At 37.9% G+C, this 21660-nt stretch overlaps 1 protein-coding gene across 3 annotated transcripts; it reads left to right on the forward strand.

Annotated features, from left to right (window-relative positions):
• Window positions 1-24: 24 nt before the first annotated feature.
• PPWD1 (peptidylprolyl isomerase domain and WD repeat containing 1) lies at window positions 25-20425 on the forward strand. 3 transcript variants are annotated; one of them, XM_055123380.1, is made up of 12 exons: window positions 84-221; window positions 3010-3079; window positions 4130-4232; window positions 6279-6379; window positions 6528-6648; window positions 7452-7899; window positions 10023-10213; window positions 11026-11215; window positions 13653-13834; window positions 14863-14944; window positions 15810-15992; window positions 20138-20425. In XM_055123380.1, the coding sequence occupies exons 3-12, from the start codon at window positions 4177-4179 to the stop codon at window positions 20279-20281; spliced, it is 1698 nt and encodes a 565-aa protein (XP_054979355.1). In that variant the 5' UTR covers window positions 84-221; window positions 3010-3079; window positions 4130-4176; the 3' UTR covers window positions 20282-20425. The 3 variants fall into 3 exon arrangements, with proteins under 3 accessions (XP_004608536.2, XP_054979355.1, XP_012788181.1); XM_004608479.2 differs by lacking the exon at window positions 3010-3079 and having other exon boundaries at window positions 25-221; XM_012932727.2 differs by lacking the exons at window positions 84-221; window positions 3010-3079 and having other exon boundaries at window positions 4181-4232; window positions 6279-6304; window positions 6626-6648.
• The last annotated feature ends 1235 nt before the right edge of the window (window positions 20426-21660 follow it).

Genomic DNA, 21660 nt, shown 5'->3' on the forward strand with positions numbered 1-21660 from the left:
CGCCTGTTCTGACGTGTGCGGCAACATGGCGGCAGAAGCGGGGAACGATTCCCAGCAGAGGAGGAGAAGGCGGCGGGACCCGGAGGAACCCGAAAGCACGGAACTGAACGAGAAAGATCTGACGGCGGCGGTGGCGATGGGCCACGAGGACGATGCGGAGAATGAGGAGCGCTGGGTTGGGCCTTTACCTGTAGAGGCAACCTTGGCCAAGAAGAGGAAAGGTAGCGAGCGGCACGGCGAGGCGCCGGGCGCGGTGCGATGCCGCGTCGTCTGGCGGCCTGGGAGCCAGAGCCCAAAGCGGGTTGTGTGTGTGTGAGAGATTTCTGTGCGCTCAGAGGGACGTCTTCTTTCCCCTGGCCACACTGTACTTGCACACCCTCCCAGAATAGTGCTTCGGGCTTAGTACCGCGTGTTCTCGCACATACCGGATTTGTTGTACAGGATACAGCAGCTCATTGACGCCCATACTCTGTGCCTGGCGCCTCTGATTTTACCTCTGCAGGATTCATAGGAGTGTGGAGGGTCTAACTCCGTGTAGTAGGTGTGGGGAGAGCGCTGGGTCTCGCGGTGCAAGGGCGGGGTGATTGCGCGGGAGGAGCGGGGGTGGGGATCTGTGTGAAGTTCAGCTCGAGAGGGGGAATGACGATTTCAAAATCTGACTCCGCAAGTTGAGGTTTCTGACCTGGGGACAGCTGCAGGCATCGCGGACAGGTCCAGTTAGAACCTGTACTCAGGGGTTCTCAGTCTGTCCTAACAAAATCAACTTGACTTGAAGCTTTTTGCCACTGAACTGGAATGGTGACAAAAATGTATCAAATTAAAGGGGGGGGAGTATAGATTAAATATTTGTGTGTTTCAAATTTTTCTGTGAAGCCTTTTTTTCCTCAGTGTCTAAGAGCGCTAAGATGCGATATCTAGAGCTTGAATCTTCCTAGATTTAAATATCTCTGCTTAAAACTTAAGAGATTATTATTTTCGAAAGTTCAAACTCCCTGAAATTGGTAGTCAGACCCCTTTTTGAATTTGGTGTCTTCTTGCTTCCCTAGCAGACAGCTCTGTTAGCTCTCGAGCTGTTTGGGATTTTTTTTGTTCATTTGTTTTCTTAAAGCGGGGAGTTTGAGGTTGGGGCAATGTGGGACAGACCTGGCGGTACTGAGAGGCTGCTGGCTTTGGAGGACTAGGGGATCACTATGGTGCTGGGTACCATTGGTGCCCTGGCCTCGTGAACTCAGCCCTTTGAACTATCTCGCGGTCGGTTTATATAGCTCTGTACTGGACCTCCTTCATTCTGCTGTACCAGCCCTTTCCATTTGAGAAAAGGTCATGCTCTCTTTCTACTCTGGGTACCTTCCCCGCGAATCATGGCCCAGGTACATTTCCCTCATCCTTTTCACTTGGCTAATTTTTGTTCAGCCATTAGCACTCAGCCATCACTTCCTTTTGGAAGTCTGTGACTATTCCTTCAAGCTGCTTTCTAAAGAACATTGCTCACACTCGAGGTAACTTAACCCAACAATTTCACCAGATGCCCTAATTTTATGTACCTGAATAATGAAGAAGCAAAAAAAAAAAAAAAAAAAGTTGTACTTTGACACTCCTTAAATGCATTTTTTCACTACCGGATCTTCCTTCTGGAGGAATATATGGGTGAGGGAAGTACCCCAGGCAGTTCTCGGGAGCTGCTCCTAGTGAAGTGTTCACAAGGACAAGGGAAGATTTCTCCAGTGTCCAGGGACCCTATTATTCCAGGATCCAGGATGAACTGAGGGCTTGCTTCAATCTTTTGAGCCATAGGCCAGGACCCTCCCCACCCCACTTTCTTTAAATGTTTACATATAATTTGCTACACTTTGTAACTATATTTATGTGATTGTCTATTGTTTCTCAACATTGCTAAGAGAAAGCTATAAGAGCAAAAATTGGTGAAAAGAGATGTATCAGATAAGATAGAATTTACCATATTAGACAAAAGCACAAGTGACAATAATTTTAAAAAGATAGTTATACATAATCATCTGTTATATAAACAAAATCCCCACATAGTTTACCATTATAAGCATCAGTAGGATTCACATTCTTCCTGTTTTCTACTTTACATCACTACAGTGTGGTTCTTCATTGTCCTGAATAGTTACAGAATTACAGTTTTCATATTACATTTTCAAACTGTTGAATTGAAGGAGGGGAGATGGTTGCACCTTTTAAAGGAAACTTGACTGCCACAGAACAATTCCACTTTTCTCTCAATGGCACATGATTATACCTCACTACAAGAAGCTCTGTGGGAAAGATCACCCATAGAGCTGGATGTCACTGTGCATGTTTTTAAAAGGAAGACACAAATAGTTCTTTGGACACATTTTTTAAAAATTTCCATACAGTCATTATTAAAATGCTCAAAGAATTCAAACCTTGCAAGTGCAAGGTCTTGGGATTCTCTCCCTGGAACCGCATCTCCCCCTACCAACAGTGGCAGTTTGGCCCAGGAGTCCCTGAGCATTGCCTATTGATGACTTCTTGGGGAAGAAAAAAAAATTGGCAACACTAAATTGGAGAATCTGTAAGACTTTCTCCTACAGATAGAGATTTTCTCTAAAATATCTAAGCATTGGGGCCAGAATGATGGTACAATGGGTAGGGTGTTTGCCTTGCATACTACCGACCCAGGTTCAATCCCCAGTATCCCTTATGGTCTCCTGAGCACTGCCAGGGGTAATTCCTGAGTGCAGAAACAGGAGAAACACCTGAGCATCACCAGATGTGACCTACAGAGCCTAAAAATTAAAAACTAAGCATTTTATCTTGTTTGCTAGTTTCAGATCCAGAATTGATGATTTCAGAGGATTAATGCCTTAAATAGCTATACTGTAGTGTCCACATTCTTACTATTTATCACTAATAACTGGTCTACATGGTTAACAAGATGTTTGCAGTATTTTTGTGAAATTTGCAGGTGCTTCCCCCCTCCAGACCAGATTTACATATGTATGCATATGTGTGTTGTCATAGGTCTGACTTTGCTGTGGTGCCAAGGGTCACAGTTGTGCCCGGGTCAAACTCAGAACTTCATTCACTGAAGGCAAGTGTTTGCAGTCTACTACTGAGTCACATGCACAGGCCCTCAGGTGTTTTGGGTTTTAGTAGCACAGCGGGTTGGGCATTTGCCTTGCACGAGGCCGACCCGGGTTCAGTTCCTCCATCCCTCTCAGAGCTGAGAATATCCCGCGCCCATGGCAGAGCCTGGCCAGCTATCCGTGGCATATACAATATGCCAAAAACAGTAACAAGTCTCACAATGGAGACGTTACTGGTGCTCACTCGAGCAAATTGATAAACACTGGGGATGACAGTGCTACAGTGCTACCACACCAGGCTATACTCGGGCTTACTCCAGACTCTGCACTCTAGGATCACTCTTGGTTGGTGCAAGGGATCATATATATATATATATATATGTATATATATATATATATATATATTACCCCTTCCCTTTTTATTTTTTTTAAGGCCAGCGACTTATCCCCTTTACTATCTTTCTGACCCAGGTGTTTTCTTTCTTTCATGGAATCTTCTTATTAAGCAACTTCTTACGTTCTAGGGACAAGTAAGCATTTATATAACTTCTGAAAACTTAGGACTGACTTAAGTAATGGCGTCATTCAGTACAATGAAATAATTAAAAGCCAATATTGATATAAAAAAAATGGTGCCAGAGAAATAGGAGCAGGGTTAGGACACTTGCCTTTAAAAAAAAATAAAAGGGCTGGAGTGATAGTACAGTGGGGAGGGCATTTGTCTTGCACACGGCAGATCCGGGTTCTATTCCCGACATCCCATATGGTCCCCTGAGCAATGCTATAAGTAATTCCTGAGTGCAGAGCAAGGAGTAATGCCACGAATCTCCAACTGTGACCTAAAAAAGTAAAAGATAAAAAATAAATTTTTCTTAAAAAAGAAAGAAATGAAAGAAAAGACTTTGCATGTGGCAGGCCCCAGTTCAATCCCTATTTAATCCCTTCAGCACAGAGCCAGGAGTAGCTCCTGAGCACTGCCAGGTGTTGCCCCAAATACCACCCCCCAGATTTTTGACGGTATTTAATTTGTTGTTGAAAATAATTGTTTTTTCCAGTTTTAGAGTTTGAAAGAGTCTATCTTGACAATCTCCCCAGCGCATCCATGTATGAGCGCAGTTACATGCATAGAGATGTTATTACCCATGTGGTATGCACCAAGTAAGTCCACATTATTTCTTTCTCATTTAATTATTTTTTAAAAAATAATATAGAGGTGGGATTTATAGAAGTAACTCTAGTATTTAATGGATATATATTTAAGTGTTGATTCTATAATAGTAATGCGTTCTTTAAGACAGAAACCTGTAGTTGCATTCTTAAAAACAGAACTCTAAAATCTGTATGTCTTTTTGGAAATGAAAGCCAAAAGAAATTGAAATGGGTATGTAAGCTTAAAAGAAAAGCGCTTTGATTAAGATGGATTTAGAGGCCAGAGCGATAGTACAGGAGTTAAGGTGCCAGCCTTTCATGCACCCAATTCTGGATTGTGTCCCCAAAACCCAAAGAGAAACAGGTGGTGAGTAATTGGTAGCTGCCCTGTTTGGTGCTAATGGACAAATGATGAGAATTAAAACATCTCAGAAATGTCACAGGACCTTCTAACTAGATACATGGGTGAATTGGAAGAGAAGAATAAAATGAGTTGTAGTAAAACTTTTTTTCCCATATGGTCAGGAGTAACCCCTGAGCATTGCTGGGTGTGACCCAAAAAGCAAAAAAAACCAAAAAAACCCTTTTTGTTTATTGAGTTCATGTTTTTTCCAGTTACTTAAAGATACTATAAAATATGCCATTTAGAGGCAAGAAAACAGGTGTTTTAAAAATAAATGAAGATCAGACTGGTGGGAGGAAAAAGCAAGGACTAAATAAATCCCAAAGAATTTTTTCTTTTCTTCTTTCTTTTTTTATTTTCGTGCAGTGTAAGGGATTGGACATAGGGACTCACACATGCAAGGCAGGTGCTATACCACTTGAACCACATTCTCTACCCAGAATTTTCTACTTTTTATATGGAGCTTGAACATGTGATTATGAGAGTAAAATCTGTTGTTGTTTGTTTTGAAAACCATTTTGGCTATGGGGAGATGAATGGATTGTTGCCCAAGTAAAATATAAGACAAATGTGGAGAAAGCAGTTTAGAAGCTAGTACAGTAACCTGAATAAGATACAATGGAGGCTTGGATGATATTGGTAATGCTGACAGCAAAATATGATGAATTATCTTGGACCAGGTTATTTTTCTGTCTTGGAAGCATTACAGACATCTTAATAAAATGCAGTTCAATTTCATTTATATAAAAATTCTTGACAAATGTTAGTGCTTTTTGTAATCAGAATTGTCAGTATATAAAGTAGCTACCACTGTTAATGTTCCCCTCAGATGTTTAATTTTTGTTTTTTAACTCAAAACGGCAGAGTGTAATGGAAATACAGGTGGATTTTATTGTTGTTGTTACTTTAGTTTTTTTGTGTCACACCTGGCATTGCTCAGGAAATACTCCTGGCTCTATGCTCAGGAATTACTCCTGATGTTGCTCAGGGTGGCTTGAACCCAGGTCAGCCTCATGCAAAGTAAATTACCTCCTTACCTGCTCTACTATCTCTCCAGCCTTGGAAATGCAGGTTTTGAGGTTAGACAGATCAGCTATTAAATGCTGCCCACCACCTGTAGATTTCGGGCATATTCATTTACAGAGGAGATCATACCTAGCAATGCTCAGGGGCTGTTCCTGGTTCTCTGCTCGGGAGTGTGATGGCAATGAGGGTGAAGTCACTTTCAGCAGTGTTGGGGATCCTACCAGTTGGTCAACTTTAAGGCAAGTGCCTTAACTTTCTGTACTGTATCTTTGGTTCCTGGGGAAAATTATTTAGCAACTTCCAGATAACAGAAATATATTTTCCTCAAAAACAGAGACTGTAATTTTTTAAATAAAAGAACTCTAAAGTCTAGTAATTCCTGGTAAGTTTGCGTTTTTGTTGTTCCCGCTCCTCCCCCCCATAATGTTAAGCTCTAAGAGTTCAATTCAGTTAACTGTTACCTCCAGCTTCAAATTTTGTAATATTTTGTCTTCCCTAATAAAATGTCATGCCTCTATTTTTTAAAAATCATATGAAAGAAAGATGCTCAGTAAATTATTGCTTTCAGGATACTAATTCATTAATCTGTTTCAAAAATTAATTTTTATGATTTATTTTGTATGCAGAACAGATTTCATTATTACTGCCAGTCATGATGGACATGTTAAGTTCTGGAAAAAAATAGAAGAGGGAATTGAATTTGTTAAACATTTTCGTAGTCATCTGGGTAAGAATTTCCCTTTTCATTTTTAGTTTTTTTATGGCTCTCTTAAAAAGCTGTACTAGTTGAAATTTAAGATTTTTTTTTCTTTGAATGACGCACATTTATTTCATTGGTATTAACTAGAATGTTTTAATTTGATTGATTTCAATAGGAGTTATTGAGAGTATTGCAGTCAGCTCTGAGGGAGCATTGTTCTGTTCTGTGGGTGACGATAAAGCAATGAAGGTGTTTGATGTAGTGAACTTTGACATGATCAATATGCTGAAACTTGGGTGAGTCTTTTTTTAAAGCATACATATAATTTTTTAACCTAATGACCTCCTAAAAATCCTGTCTCTGGGTACCATCCCATCAGGGGTTAGGACTTCAGTGTACAAAATGACTGTGTTGTGTAATTCACTATATAGCAGGGTTTCATTTATTCATTTATTTGCTACACTAAGTGGTGTTCATGGGCTCCTCCTAGCTCGGAGCCTTGGAGGTCAACTCCCAGCAGTTCCAGGGATCAACCCCAAGTTCCTGCTTACAAAGTCAGTTTTCTTGTTTTCTTTGCTGTAGAAAGATCTATTGATCACTTGTGCACTTGTTTCTGCACTTTGTTTCCTTAGTCTTTAGCTATTTTTTAAAAAATCAAGTCTATTCATAATATTGAGTATTTGCCACCCTAAAGTGTGTTGGAGTATTTTTCTAGCTTTGATAGTTCTAAAAAAGGAGTTTAAAAAAATGTTTAGGCATAGAGACAAAGATTCAAAAAACAGTACCCCCCCCCAAAATTTTAAGGTTTAAGTCTGACTAATCTTCTTTACCCAAGAGAAATAAATGATCTGCTATCTAGAATTTTTTTCCCTGTGGTTTTATAGATCCTCAAATTATCATTGCATTAATCAAATCAGAGAGAGAAAAATTAGTGACCATTCTTAGTTGTTTCTCCCCATTCAAGTTTGTTTTCTGCTGCTTTTGAGAAAGGAAACCATGATTAGCAGAATTACTAACCAAGACAATTTTTGATTGTGCGGATGGGTAGTAATGCTTATTTATATTGACTTTTTTCTCCCTCAATTCTTCACTATTTTAGCTATTTTCCTGGACAGTGTGAGTGGATTTATTGCCCAGGGGATGCCATCTCATCAGTTGCCGCTTCTGAGAAGAGTACAGGAAAAATTTTCATTTATGATGGTCGAGGAGATAATCAGCCACTTCATATTTTTGACAAACTCCACACATCACCTCTTACTCAGATACGACTAAATCCAGTTTACAAATCAATAGTATCCTCTGACAAATCTGGAATGATTGAGTATTGGACTGGGCCTCCTCATGAATATAAATTCCCAAGAAATGTGAATTGGGAATATAAAACTGACACAGATTTATATGAATTTGCCAAATGTAAAGCATATCCAACCAGCATCTGTTTTTCACCTGATGGGAAAAAATTAGCTACTATTGGTTCTGATAGAAAAGTTAGAATTTTCAGGTTTTTAACTGGAAAACTCATGAGAGTCTTTGATGAATCACTAAGTGTAAGTGCAATTTAAATTTAATAACTTTTTAAAATTTATTTTGTTCTATTTGTTAAAGTATATCTTTCCTGAACTTAAATATCTAGATTGATTGTTATTTCTTATCATGTTCAAGGTAATACCCTGCTGTCTTCTGTCTTGCTTTAGTGCTGTTCAGAAACTCTCTTCCCTGGGCTTATGATATCTATTTTGAGTTATCTTTTTCCTTTTAGTTTCAGCTTAGTGTGTTATTTGCACAATACTTTTAAGATCCTCCAAATTGTATATTTCACTTTATTCACTATTTGTCAGTTTGACTGCATTTCCTTATGTTAAAGCATAAGTCTGTGGCACAGGTTTTTAACTGGAAAACCAGTTAAGAGTCCTAGTTTAACAGATAAGAAATTTTATTAGATACTTTAAAGTTGTTTTTGTTCTTGGGCCACACCCAGTGGTGCTCAAGATTTACTCCTGACTCTGTGCTCAGGGATCATTTGATATGTTCAGAAAATCATATGTGGTTCTGAGGATCTAACTGGATTCTAGCAAAACACTTGAACCCCTGTCCTATTTATCTGGTCCAGATACTATAAAGTTGTTTTAGTGTCATAAGGATCATTATTGTACAGTGTGTATCACAGGGGCCCTGCTCTTAAGGCTAGACTATGCTAAAAAGGTTATGATATGTGCATATCAGATAGCATTAATATTAATGAAATATTTATAGAGGGGCAGATGGCTATTTACAGATGTTAAGTCTTGAAATCGAATCTTTCCTTGAGCAAAAGTATCACTACAAAAATGTATTCTAGTTTCGTTGGTGATTTCTGCACATGAATAAGCAATACATCAGTTTCAGAAACTGGAGATAAGAAATGCTTATGGTTAGGTTTTTTTGTTCTCAAACTTTTTTCTCATGCTTGTTTCTTAATTCGTACCTTATTGATCTTTGGAGTATTCATATCTAGAAAAACTGCAGATTTTAAATTAATAGAAATATGAAAAAAAGGAGATGAGGCATAAGCCTGACTTATTTTAATCTGTAATGGAGATCTGCAATGGAGATGTGCTTGTGAATCCTGCTAATTGACACCCTAAATCTCTGGAAAACTGAATATAAAGAACATTACGAGAGGCTAGGGGTGTTGGAGAGAGAGTACAAGGCATAATATTCTTGCTTTGTATGCAGCCAACCCTTGTTTGATTCCTTGCTCAGAAATAACTGTGGAGAACCCTGGGTATTCCTTCCATTCTCCCCCCCCCACCTCCCCCCCACCCCGTCCCAAAAAATGATGGTCAGGGAAATGTGTAATGTAACATTACATAATAATTGAGATATGACCCTATTTTGAAAATTGCATTAAATGTCAAGACAAATATGTAACCAAACTTCCAAATTTAAAGGGAACTCATAAAATCATTCATCTGTCAAATCACATTTACCTAATCAGAGTCTAACAGTAGTTGTGCCCATTGTCAAAAGTAACTTGAATTTCTGAAGTGTCATGTAAGTTATGAGTAAGTAGTGAATAATACGAGTTCATTAATTCAAGTGCTTCTTTGTGTCTGGCCAAGTTTCCTTGCACAAGAATCTCATAGAACTACATGTCCAGTGAAGCACCGCCAGTCATGGGTATCCACTGAGCACTTGATATGTTGCAAGCCCAAACTGAGATCGATTGAAAGTAGAAAATATCCTCAGGATTTCAAAGACTTAATAGAAGAAAAATATATATATATTTCAAAATTATATAAATAAGATATTTATATACTTAATGTTTTAAGTGATATTTTGGATAATTTGAGTTGAGTAAATGATTCAGTGCATTTGTTTAATGTAGCTTTAAGAAAATTTGAAATTGCATGTGTGGTTTGCGTTACATTTTTATTGAAAGTAGTATTTTGTGGTTTATTAAAGACAGCAGATCTATAAAGAAAGCAGTAGTTTTACTGTAATTTTTTTAAATTAGAACTACTGTAACATGCTAATTTTTATTACTGCACTTTTCATTTCCTCCTTACAATATTTAGAATCTTTATCTAAGTAAGGACTGACCTTAGTGGCTCTTAATGTATACTGCTTCTGTGTAATTCCTCATTCCCTTTATTATAGAATTTTTTGTTAATAAATGGTTTGTTTCTAGATGTTTACTGAACTGCAGCAGATGAGGCAACAGCTACCAGACATGGAATTTGGCCGAAGAATGGCTGTAGAACGTGAATTAGAGAAGGTGGATGCAGTAAGATTAATTAATATAGTTTTTGATGAAACTGGACACTTCGTGTTATATGGAACAATGCTGGGCATTAAGGTTATAAATGTAGAAACAAACCGGTAAGCTTTAATATGATGTATGCTTTTTTAAAAACGCTTTTATGGGGGGACTATTTCCTCCTTTTGAGAAACAATGAGAGTTTTGTTTGTTCCAAGACAAGTGGAATGGTCCCAAATGTCTAAACTTAACCAAATGTTTTGACTGGATTTTTCTGTGGTCTTTTGGTTGTTTATAGTCTTATGTAAAAAGTTTCCACTCATGTTTGTAAAAGAAATAGAAAGAAGATATGCATAGTTTCAAGTTTTTTTTTTTTAACGAGTTTCAGTCTGTCTTTTGCTTATTGATTTAAATTAGACTGGTTCAAGTTAAATGTTGCCAAATATTTTAACCACAGAATTCAGCATTACATCCTGCTAGACATAAAATCAGAAGTTAAAATGCATGAAACCACAATAAGCCTTTTGTGCAAACAGTACTTTTGGTCTTAGAACAAAATAGCTACAATCAGATACTATCACTGAATGTAAATGAAAAAAAACTCAAGTATATTTTAGGAAGAAAAATCTTGTGCTATTCAGAATTCCCACATAGAGACAAATTTATATTGTAGTTCTTGGAATAATAAAAGCTAAAGGATTGCAGAAAGATCGAATTAATAGGGATAGATAAATTGTATGAGTGATTGCATTTTTTAACCTGAAAATTATAGCTGCTTACCAGTTATAATTTACACTACGGGCGGAGGGGATAGAGAAACACACTGAAAATCTTTCATTAGTAATTCTGAACAAAGGTAAAGGAAGAAGGATTCTGCAGTGATGGTATGATTTAATTCTGCTAATTTTATTGTATAAAACATTGTACCTTTTAGGTGTGTGCGGATCTTAGGCAAGCAAGAAAATATTAGAGTGATGCAGTTGGCTTTGTTCCAGGGTATAGCCAAAAAACATCGTGCTGCAACTACTATTGAAATGAAAGCTTCTGAAAATCCCGTTCTTCAGAACATTCAACCTGATCCAACAATAGTCTGTACATCGTTCAAAAAGAATAGATTTTATATGGTATGTGGAAGTACTGGAAAAGTAGACTTATAGTTTCAGTTTGGTTAGACGTTTCATTTTCTTAGCTTGTGCCTTCAGCTGAAGAAAATGTTGGCAGTAATAGCATACTTTTTAAGCAACCAGAATACCATCTAACAACATTAATACTGTAGAATTTTAAGTAGGACATGATTTTAAATATGTACTGTTTCCATCCTCTTTGGAAATTTTTTTCAACCTGGTTTCTGCACAACTGTTCATGTCATCTAAGATGATAGAAAATAAATGGTTATGGTCACAGTTGCATCCAAAATAACTTTCCTGTAGGATCTTTTAATTTTCCTACTTTTTTGGTTTTGGGGCCACACCCGGCGCTGAGTTTTTCCTGGCTCTGCGCTGAGGGATCACTCCTGGCAGCTCGGAGATCACCCCTGGCAGTGCTCAGGAGTGCTGGGTATTGAACCCAGGTCAGCCATTTGCAAGGCAAGTGCCTTACCCACTGTACTATACCTCCTGCCACAGCTTTTCCTATGTTTTATTTTCAGCTTTTATTTTTTGATCATAATTTAAATCTCACCTAAACTTGTATAATTTTCTTCTCTAAATGTTTTTGCTTTTGAATCCATTATAATAGTGTTAGCTTGAAATTGTATATTCCTGAGGAAATTTTTTCTTGGGTTTTTTTAAAGTACTTTAATATTGGGGTCAAAATCATTCTACTAAACTAATAGTAGTTCCATCCTATTTGTTCAGCCAAGCAGAAAAAAAATCTAAAATGGAAACCTTTCTTTGGAATCTGCCTTTCATACTGACATCAGATCCTTTTTATTTCTTTCTTTGGTCCACACCCCACAGCCAGCAATGCCCAGGGCTTACTCCTAGCTCTACATTCAGGCATCACTTCCACCGTTGCTCTGGAGACTATATGTGGTACTGGACATTAAACCCAGCCAACAGTGTTGCAAAACAAAGTGTCATACCTACTGAACTATCTCCCCAGCCCATCTATCAGGTCATTTTTGAAATTCGAAAGACATTCTTTTTTCTACCTAACATTCTCAGACTCCTCAAGTACCTACTTAATTGGGCTCTCATACTCATTTATTTTTATTCATTTATTTATCTTTTGCTCCTTGGGTCATACCAGTGATGCTCATGGGTTACTCCAGGCTGTACTCAGGAACTACTCCTGGTGGTGCTTAGGGGACCATATGGGATGCCAGGGATCAAACCTGGGTTGGCCACGTGCAAGGCAAAAGCCCTCCCCACTGTACTATTGCTCTAGCCCCCGCCTTTATTTTTATTTGCTACATTTATAGTTTATTTGGTTTGACCATACTGAACGAACTTCATTCACTTGGTAATACTGGGGTGTTTCTTATTTCTAGGCCTTTGCACAGGTTGTTCCTCCCACCAGCTGCACACTTCCCTCCCTCCCAATTCCTACTCACACTTCTGGTCTCAGCTCAGAAACTTTCTATAGAACAATTCTGAATTAGGTGTGCCTGCTTGGTATGTGTCACATTTTTTAGAATAATTTGTGGGTTTGGGGAACAGGATGCGGACTTTAGACATTATTGTCTCCTCAAAATGAAGTGAAACTTAGAAAGGGTAATATCTTCACTGTTAATTAAGCTCACAATGTTTTATAGTTTTATTTTCAGGCCTTCACCAGTGGTGCTCATGGGTTGCCCTCAGCAGTGCTCGGGGACCATGTAGTGCCAGGTATCCACCCTGGGTCTCACAGCATGCATAGCATACATGCTCAGCCTATTGAGCTATCTTCCCCACCCAAGAAATCCAAATTATAGCAAGGCAAATTCCCAGCCCCCTCTGTTACCTCTCTGGCCCAGTAATAAGTTTCTCACAAATTTATAGTACCTTATAGGTTCTCTAATTAGTCCTGTTCTCTAAGTACTTTATATCTTTTCATTTAATCAATGGATAAATAGTACCATTTTGAGGTACTATCATCCCTTTTTATAAAATGAGAAAAGGGGGAAATTAATGTACTTCCTCAAAGTCACATAGCCAGTAAATGGTAGAGCTGGAATTCAAACACAGGCAATCCAGTTAAAAGCAAAAGGTGACAGGGTTTATTGTGCTATAAGCAGGTTAATAGGAACAGTACCTCAAAAAAAAAAAAAGATGCTTGTTAAGTGTGCACTCTAAGTAAGATTTCCACCCAAAGGAGAAGCAACTTTTTTACTTTAAGTCATAAACCTTCATTATATACAGAACAGTTTGCATCTTAAATATAAAAGCAATTTAATTGCCATACACAACCTACAAAAGGACGTGGCTACTGAAGAATTGAATAAATTCATGAATAAATTCATGAATAAAACATGAAAAAAGTTGATTCTTACAGTCTTCAGATATCTTGTTAGAAGTGAAATTTCTAAATTTTAAAGAGCAGAAATATTTCATTAATCCACTTGTTATTTCCATCCTTAAGTTTACCAAAAGAGAACCAGAAGATACAAAAAGTGCAGATTCTGACCGAGATGTTTTTAATGAGAAACCTTCTAAAGAAGAAGTCATGGCAGCAACTCAAGCTGAAGGACCTAAGCGAGTTTCTGACAGTGCCATTATTCATACAAGCATGGGAGACATTCACATCAAGCTCTTCCCTGTTGAGTATGTGCTGGTTTTGCTGTCTAAAACAAATACTAAATGTAAATGTGTGCATTTGGAGAAAATGTGCGGCTTAAAATTTTGTTAAATACCACTTAAGGAATTGAAATGTTTTTGTTTATGAAAACTGGTTTGGTTTCTCACCCCAACACCCGCCTTTTTTGGAGAGGGGTTGCAAAACAGACCATCAGGCCCAGGGTTTAAACCCAAGCCCTCATACATGCAAAGTATGTGCTTTACCCCACATGTACTTAGTAATAGCATATAATGGGAAACTATATACATATTTGCACATACTTCACATTATTATGAGAACTACATATTGGTTATGAAAATGCTAGAAATAAAAACTCTTTATAAAGAGGTTATAGATGTTTAGTAATTGATGTTTTTACCACTAATTGTATATCCCAACTATAGGTTTTTTAATTTGAGGCCACACCTGATGGTACTCAGGCGCTACCTTGGGGAGCCGAGGGTCCTTTGGGAGACCCCAGTGCTGGAGATTGTGTCAGCTGCAAAAGTAACATCTTTTATAATATCTTAAAAATAGTGCTGGAGCAATAGTACAGCAGGCAAAGCACTGGCTTTGCACATGACCAACACCAGTACTATCCCTGATACCACTGTGCCCTGCACCCCCAAGCCTTGCCATTTCTGATTGCATTTTCAGAAATTTAGCCCACTAGTACTATAAACTATAATTTTAAGGTGCTATGGTTCTATTTTTTAATTTGTTAAGTGACCCTGAAGTCAAAATACTGTCAAGCTCAAAGATGTATTTAAATCATTGTGTTCAACCATATGCACGTGTGAGCTACCGGTGGTATGTGTCATTGTCAAACAGTTAATTAGGAACATGCCCTTATTTAAGTGCACCATCATTTTTGCTTATTATGAGACTAGGTCATAAAAATAGGTTGGTCATTTGAAGAATTCCTTAGCACACTGAAGACACTAGTAAGAAGTAGAATCGAAAATTACTTAGGCTATTCTGAGTAGGTCCCATATTTTATTGTATGTTCTGCCAGGTGCCCCAAGACAGTGGAAAACTTCTGTGTTCATAGCAGAAATGGTTATTATAATGGACATACATTTCACCGAATAATCAAGGTAAGTTACACAATTTATATGCAATTAATATGTTCCTGCATAACAAACGACTTAAACCTAAGGAATTTTATTCTCTCACACTTATCAGTTTATTAGAAAGGAATAGGAAAACTGGAAGCCAAAAGAAGATGGATGCATGAATATCAGATCTAGAATCAAGGACAGAAATAGTAGCGAAACACTGCAGCATTATTTTGTCAGCAACTAAAGCAAAGGGTAAGATAATGAGTAGAGGGTCCTGTGAGGTAAAATCAAGAGCCAAGGTAATCTTGTGATTAGATCTAGGACATTTTAAGTAATAAAACAGCAATGCTGCTACTTAAATCTATAAGAACCACCTGAAGCACAGCAATGGCACCAGGATTTGTTGAGCAGCATTCTATAAGATGGACTGAGCAGTGATGTAGTTATTGGTTATTGCAATATCAAGAAATCAGGTAGAAAAGTCAGGATTTTCAGGGTTCTGAAGGGATTCTGAAATGACATCAGGAAACTGAGTTTTTAGGGAAAGGGAGGAGAGAATAGTGGAAGTCGTGCAAGATATAATTTCTGTATGCTAAGATCTGTACTGTATACACCCTAAACTTAATGTTTATCACTGATTAGTTTTAAATTATTAGATACTACGTCACTAAATAAATGAGAAGAAGTCTGGATTTTTGTTTCAATCACAAAGGTGAACCAATGAAAAATACATCATCAAAATGGATGTATCATTATGGTTTGATAAAATCAGCTTTATTATAAATTGATAATTAAAGGAGTTGAGATTTTACTAAATTGAGATTTTATTCTTGACAGACAAGAATCCCTGTGTACAGGAGAGTATGATATAACATGCTTTTCATTTATTTTTTTTATTAAGGGTTTCATGATTCAGACAGGAGATCCAACTGGTACTGGTATGGGAGGAGAAAGCATATGGGGAGGAGAATTCGAAGATGAATTTCACTCAACATTACGACATGACAGGCCATATACACTAAGTATGGCCAACGCTGGATCAAATACTAATGGATCCCAGTTTTTTATCACCGTAGTACCGACAGTAAGTAGAGTATCACTGCATTGTTTGTAAGCTAGAGGTTCTTGACGTTGTGATCTAACAGTGAACTCAGTGGAAGAGATAGCTGAATTACCCTCTGCCATTCTATACCTTCCAGGATATAAAAAATTAACACAGTTTAGAGGAAAATACAGAATTAAATATTTATAGATTTTATTTGGTTAAAAAAAAAGTTCTGTAATTTAGGACACAAGTTTAAAATCAACTTTACCAAGAGCAAATTGTTTTATTGCAGGTCTGTTTCTTCATCTTTAGAAGGGAGAATATGGATTCTCAATTGAAACATTTTTTCCTATATTTTTACATCTAAAATCAGAATTCAACTCTTAATAGGTTTTTTTTGTTTTATTATTTTTTTTGCTTTTTGGGTCACACCTGGTGATGCACAGGGGTTAGTCCTGGCTCTGCACTCAGTAGAATTACCCCTGGCCGTGCTCAGGGGACCATATGGAATGCTGGGATTTGAACCCGGGTTGGCCGCGTGCAAGGCAAACGCCCTACCCGCTGTGCAATCGCTCCAGCCCCTTAATAGCTTTTTTGAATGCAGAATATTTTTGTTTTCAAAATTTATAAAAATTACATTTGTATCTATTATCAGGTACAGTACCATATAATATCCATAATCTCTAGCATCACTATGCCCAGGTTTTAGATAGATGAGGAAATAACTTGGCTTAACTTCCAAACAGCTTCTTAATTGTGAAGGTAGGATTTCTGCAAAGATTTTTTTTTTTTTTTTAGTCTTAGCTATAATTTTCTAAGCCATTTAAAGAAACATAACTGATGGAGCCAGAGAAATAGTATAGCGGGTAAGGTGCTTGCCTTGCATGTGGTTGACCCGGATTCAATCCCTGGCATCCCATTTGATTCTCTGAACCAACCAGGAGTGATTCTTGAATGCTGAATCAGGAGTAACCCCTGAGCACCATTAGGTATGGCCCCAAACCAAAAAACTAAAAAAAATAGCAACAAAAGAAACATCTTAAGAATATACCGTCCCTTTTGTTATGAAGGAATTAGATATCTAGCCATTATATGACACTGTTAATATATACATTAAAAATACTATACATCATTTTTTAATTGGATCACTGTGAGATAAAGTTACAAACTTTCATGATAATATTTCAGTCATAAGAATGATCGAGCACCCATCTCTCCACAAGCACATATTTTCCACCACCATTGTTCCCAGTGTTCCACCACCACCACCCCAACCCACCCCGTCTCTGTGGCAGGTATATTCCTTCTAATTTTGGGCGTTATGATTTGCAATACAGAAACTAAGAGGCCATCATGTTTGGTCCTTAGTTTACTTTCAGCACACATCTCCTATCCAAGTGATCCCTCCAACCATCATTTACTTTGTGGTCCCTTCTCCATCCCAACTGCCTTTTCCCCCAGCATGGGAGGCTGACTTCCAAGCCGTGGATCCTCCTGGCCCTTATCTCTACTGTCCTTAGGTGTTGGTCTCATATTATGCTACTTTATATTCCACAAATGAGTGGTCATACTTTGTCTGTCCCTCTCTTTCTGACTAATTTCACTTATCATGATATTCATTATGTCCATCCACCTATATGCAAATTTCATCTCTTCTAACATCTGCATAGTATTCCATTGTGTAGATGTGCTAAAGTTTCTTTAACCAATCATATGTTCTCAGGCACTTGTGTTTTTTCCAGATTCTGGCTATTGTGAACAGTGCTGCAATAACCATATTAGTGCAGATGTCATTTCTACTGTATTTTTGGCATCTCTGGTATATTCCCAGGAGTGGTATTGCTGGGTCATATTTTAGAAAGCTCAATTTCTGGTTTTTGGAGGAATGTCCATACTGTTTTCCAAAAAGGCTCTACCAGTCGGCATTCCCAACAACAATGAATGAGAGTCCCTTTCTCCCCACATCCACGCAAGCACTGGTTGTTTTTTTGTTTTTTTGTTTTTTGGGGGGTCACACCCGGTGATGCACAGGGGTTATTCCTGGCTCATGCACTCAGGAATTACTCCTGGCGGTGCTCGGGGGACCATATGGGATGCTGGGAATTGAACCCCGGTAGGCTGCGTGCAAGGCAAACGCCCTACCCACTGTGCTATTGCTCCACCCCCAGCACTGGTTGTTTTTGTTCTTACTGATATGTGTCAGTTTCTGTAGTATAAGATGACACCTCATTGTTGTTTTGATTTGCATCTCCTTGATGATTAGTAGTGATGTAGAGCATTTTTTTCATATGCCTTTTCGACTTTAAATTTCTATTTTGAGGAAGTTTCTGTTCATTTCTTCCCATTTTCTTAAAGGGGTTGTAGGTTTTTTTCTTGTAAAGTTCTATAGTGTCTTGGTCACTGTTTCTTTTGAGATGCAGAAGTGCCTTAGCTTAATGTAGTCACATTTGTTTATATGTATTTCCACTTGCTTAGTGGTGTTTCATCCTTGAAAACACCTTTAGCTTCAGTATCTTGGAGGATTCTACCTACATTTTTCCTCCATGTACCTTAAGGATTCAGGTCTGATATTGAGGTCTTTAATCCATTCTGATCTGACTTTTGTGCTTGGCATTAAACAGAAGTCTGAGTTCATTCTTTCGTATGTAGCTGTTCAGTTTTCCAAGCACCTCTTGTTGAAGAGGCTTTTCTTATTCCACTTCACATTTCTTGCTCCTTTATCAAAGATTAAGTGATTGTATACTTGAGAGGCTTTGTCAGAATATTCAGCTCTGTTCCATTGTCTGTGGGTCTGTTTCTATTCTAATATGATGTTGTTTTAATTACTACTCCTTTGTAGTACAGTGTGAGATTGGGGAAGGTGATACCACCTATCTTCTTTTCTCAAGAATTGCTCTGGCTGTTCGTGGTTTATTACTTAATATGAATTTCAGGAGTGTTTTGTCTATTTCTTTGAAAAATGTATGGGTATCCTTATAGGGACTGCATTGAACCTGTACAGTGCTTTGTGGACTAGTGCCATTTTGATGATGTTAATCCTCCTGATCCATGAGCAAGGGATATCTCTCCATTTCCTAGTGTCCTCTTTTATTTCTTGAAGTAATGTTCTGTAGTTTTCTTTGTATAGGTCCTTCACCTCTTTAGTTAAGCTGATTCCAAAATACTTGATTTTCTGAGGCACTATTGTGAATAGGATTGTTTTTTTTAATGTCTTTTTCTTTTCCATTATTTGTATATAGGAAGGCCTTGAATGCCCTCAATATTTTTTTTCTTGCCTAAGTGCTATGGCAAGTACTTCCAGTACTGTATTGAATAGAAGTGGTGAGAGTGGGCACCTTGTCTTGTTCCTGATCTCAAAGAAAAGGCTCTTGCTTTTTTCCCCGCTGATATAATGCTGTGGCTTATAGTAGATGGCTTTGACTATATTGAGGAAAGTTCCTTCAACACCCATTTTGCTGTTTTTGTTTCTTACCTTTTTGGGTCAAACCCGGTGATGCTCAGGGATTACTCCTGGCTCTGCACTCAGGAATTACTCCTGGCAATGCTCAGGGGACCATATGGGATGCTGGGAATCAAGCCCAAGTCAGCCGCGTGCAAGGCAAATGCCCTATCTGCTGTGCTATCTCTCCCACCCCTGAGAGTTATTTTTATCATAAATGGGTGCTGGATCTTGTCAAATGCTTTTCTGCATCTATTGATATCACCACATGGTTTTTATCTTTCCTTCTGTTATTATTATGTTGATTGACTTGTGAATATTAAACTATCCTTGCATCCTCGGGATGAATCCTACTTGGTCAGGGGTGGATGATCTTCTAGATGAGTTGTTGGATTATATTTGTTAGTACTTTGTTGAGGATCTTTACCTCTGTATTCATCGGGGATATTGGCCTGTAATTCTCTTTTCTTGTAGTGTCTCTCTGATGTACATTATTTTAGCTATATAAAAAGGGAAGTATAAGGGCTGGACAGTTGGTACAGTGTTTGCCTTACATGTGCTGAACCACCGTTTGCTCCCCAGGACTACATCCCCCCCTAAGACAGAGCCAGGAGTATCTCCCAGTACTGTTTGTTGTGGCTCCAAATCTGAAGCATAAGCTTAAATTGTCTTTAATTTATTCACCAAATGAGTATAGTTTTAGAAACCCAGGCTTACTAATATTTTCTATTTATCCTTAAAACAGCCTTGGCTTGATAATAAGCACACAGTATTTGGGCGTGTAACTAAAGGAATGGAAGTTGTCCAGAGGATCTCCAATGTCAAAGTCAATCCCAAAACAGATAAGCCCTATGAGGATGTCAGCATCATAAATATTACTGTCAAGTAAAATATGTTTCATTGTATGTGTAAATAAAAATACTTGTATTGAACATACTATTTACACTCAGCAGTTTTACAACTTGAACATAACAATTTCCAGATTATTTTGTATTTTTTAAGTTTTCATTAAAGTTCATTTTAAAAAACCGTCTTTGATTTTTCTTACCATGTTTTTATTCTAGCAGGCAGTAAATTGAAAGAATAAACTTGGGTAAACAGCACTTTTATAGAATTTCTCAAGAGACTAAAAGCCATTATTCCTTGATTAAGAAATAGTAACAATAACTGCCAGATAATCTTCTTAGAACCACCAAAAGTGCCAGGATCTGTTCGTACATGCCATGTCCTTTCTTTTACATTTTCCCCCTTCTTCTGTATTTCATGCCAGTAAGTTTGTCTTGTGATCAGTTTAGTAAGTAAACAAATAGGAGGTCAAAAGTATAAAATAACTTAATGAAACGTTCTTTTAAAATATAAGAAAGTGAATTATAGGGCTAGCAAGAGAACTCAAAGGGCTGGTCTGCATGCTTAGCGGTGGGAGCCGTAGGTTTGTTCCCAGGGACTACGTGGTTCACCAAGCACCAGCTGGGAGTAGAGCCTGAGCACTGCTACTGTGCCCCCCAAATTAAAAATTTTAATTAAGAAATGTTTACCTGAGTTCTTCATTGTATATTCAAGTTTATTGGCTATTTCCACATTTTTTCCTAACATAGCTAAACAGTTTTTCTATCTTCAAATAAAAAGTATGTTTTCTTAACTCTACCATCCAGAAAGCATATACTGAGTATACACCTTAGTATTCTAGTGTTAGAATCAGGGCAATAAAATGATTCCAACATCTAGGGTTTTTTTTTTTTTTTTGGTTTTGGGGCCAGAACCAGTGGAGCTCAGTAATCAGTCCTGGCAGGCCTCAGGGGGACCATGTGCCAGGGAGTAAAGTGAATTGGCCACCTGCAAGGCAAGCTCCCTACCTGCTACACTCACTCTGGCCCAAGTCCAAAGTTTTTTAGTGATTTCACTTCTTCACTTTCCATCTAAGTGTATAACTGTTGGAAGTTTACTGCTTCTAACTTCCACACTCAAGAAATCTACAGATAATTACTTGCACACGTGAAACATGTCAATTATATCTCAACTTTTATGAAACTTAAAAATAGGGGCTGGAGCAATAGCACAGCAGGTAGGGCATTTGCCTTGCATGCGGCCAACCCGGGTTCGATCCCCAGCATCCCATATGGTTCCCTGAGCACCACCAGGAGTAATTCCTGTGCATCGTCAGGTGTGACCCAAAAAGAAAAAAAAACTTAGAGAAAAATATTCAAGACTTGTTTGGAGAATTAATATTCTTTATAGTTTTTTCATTTAGTGATCAAAATTTAATATAAT

Source organism: Sorex araneus, chromosome 1 (assembly GCF_027595985.1).
Source record: "Sorex araneus isolate mSorAra2 chromosome 1, mSorAra2.pri, whole genome shotgun sequence".
NCBI lineage: Eukaryota > Metazoa > Chordata > Mammalia > Eulipotyphla > Soricidae > Sorex > Sorex araneus.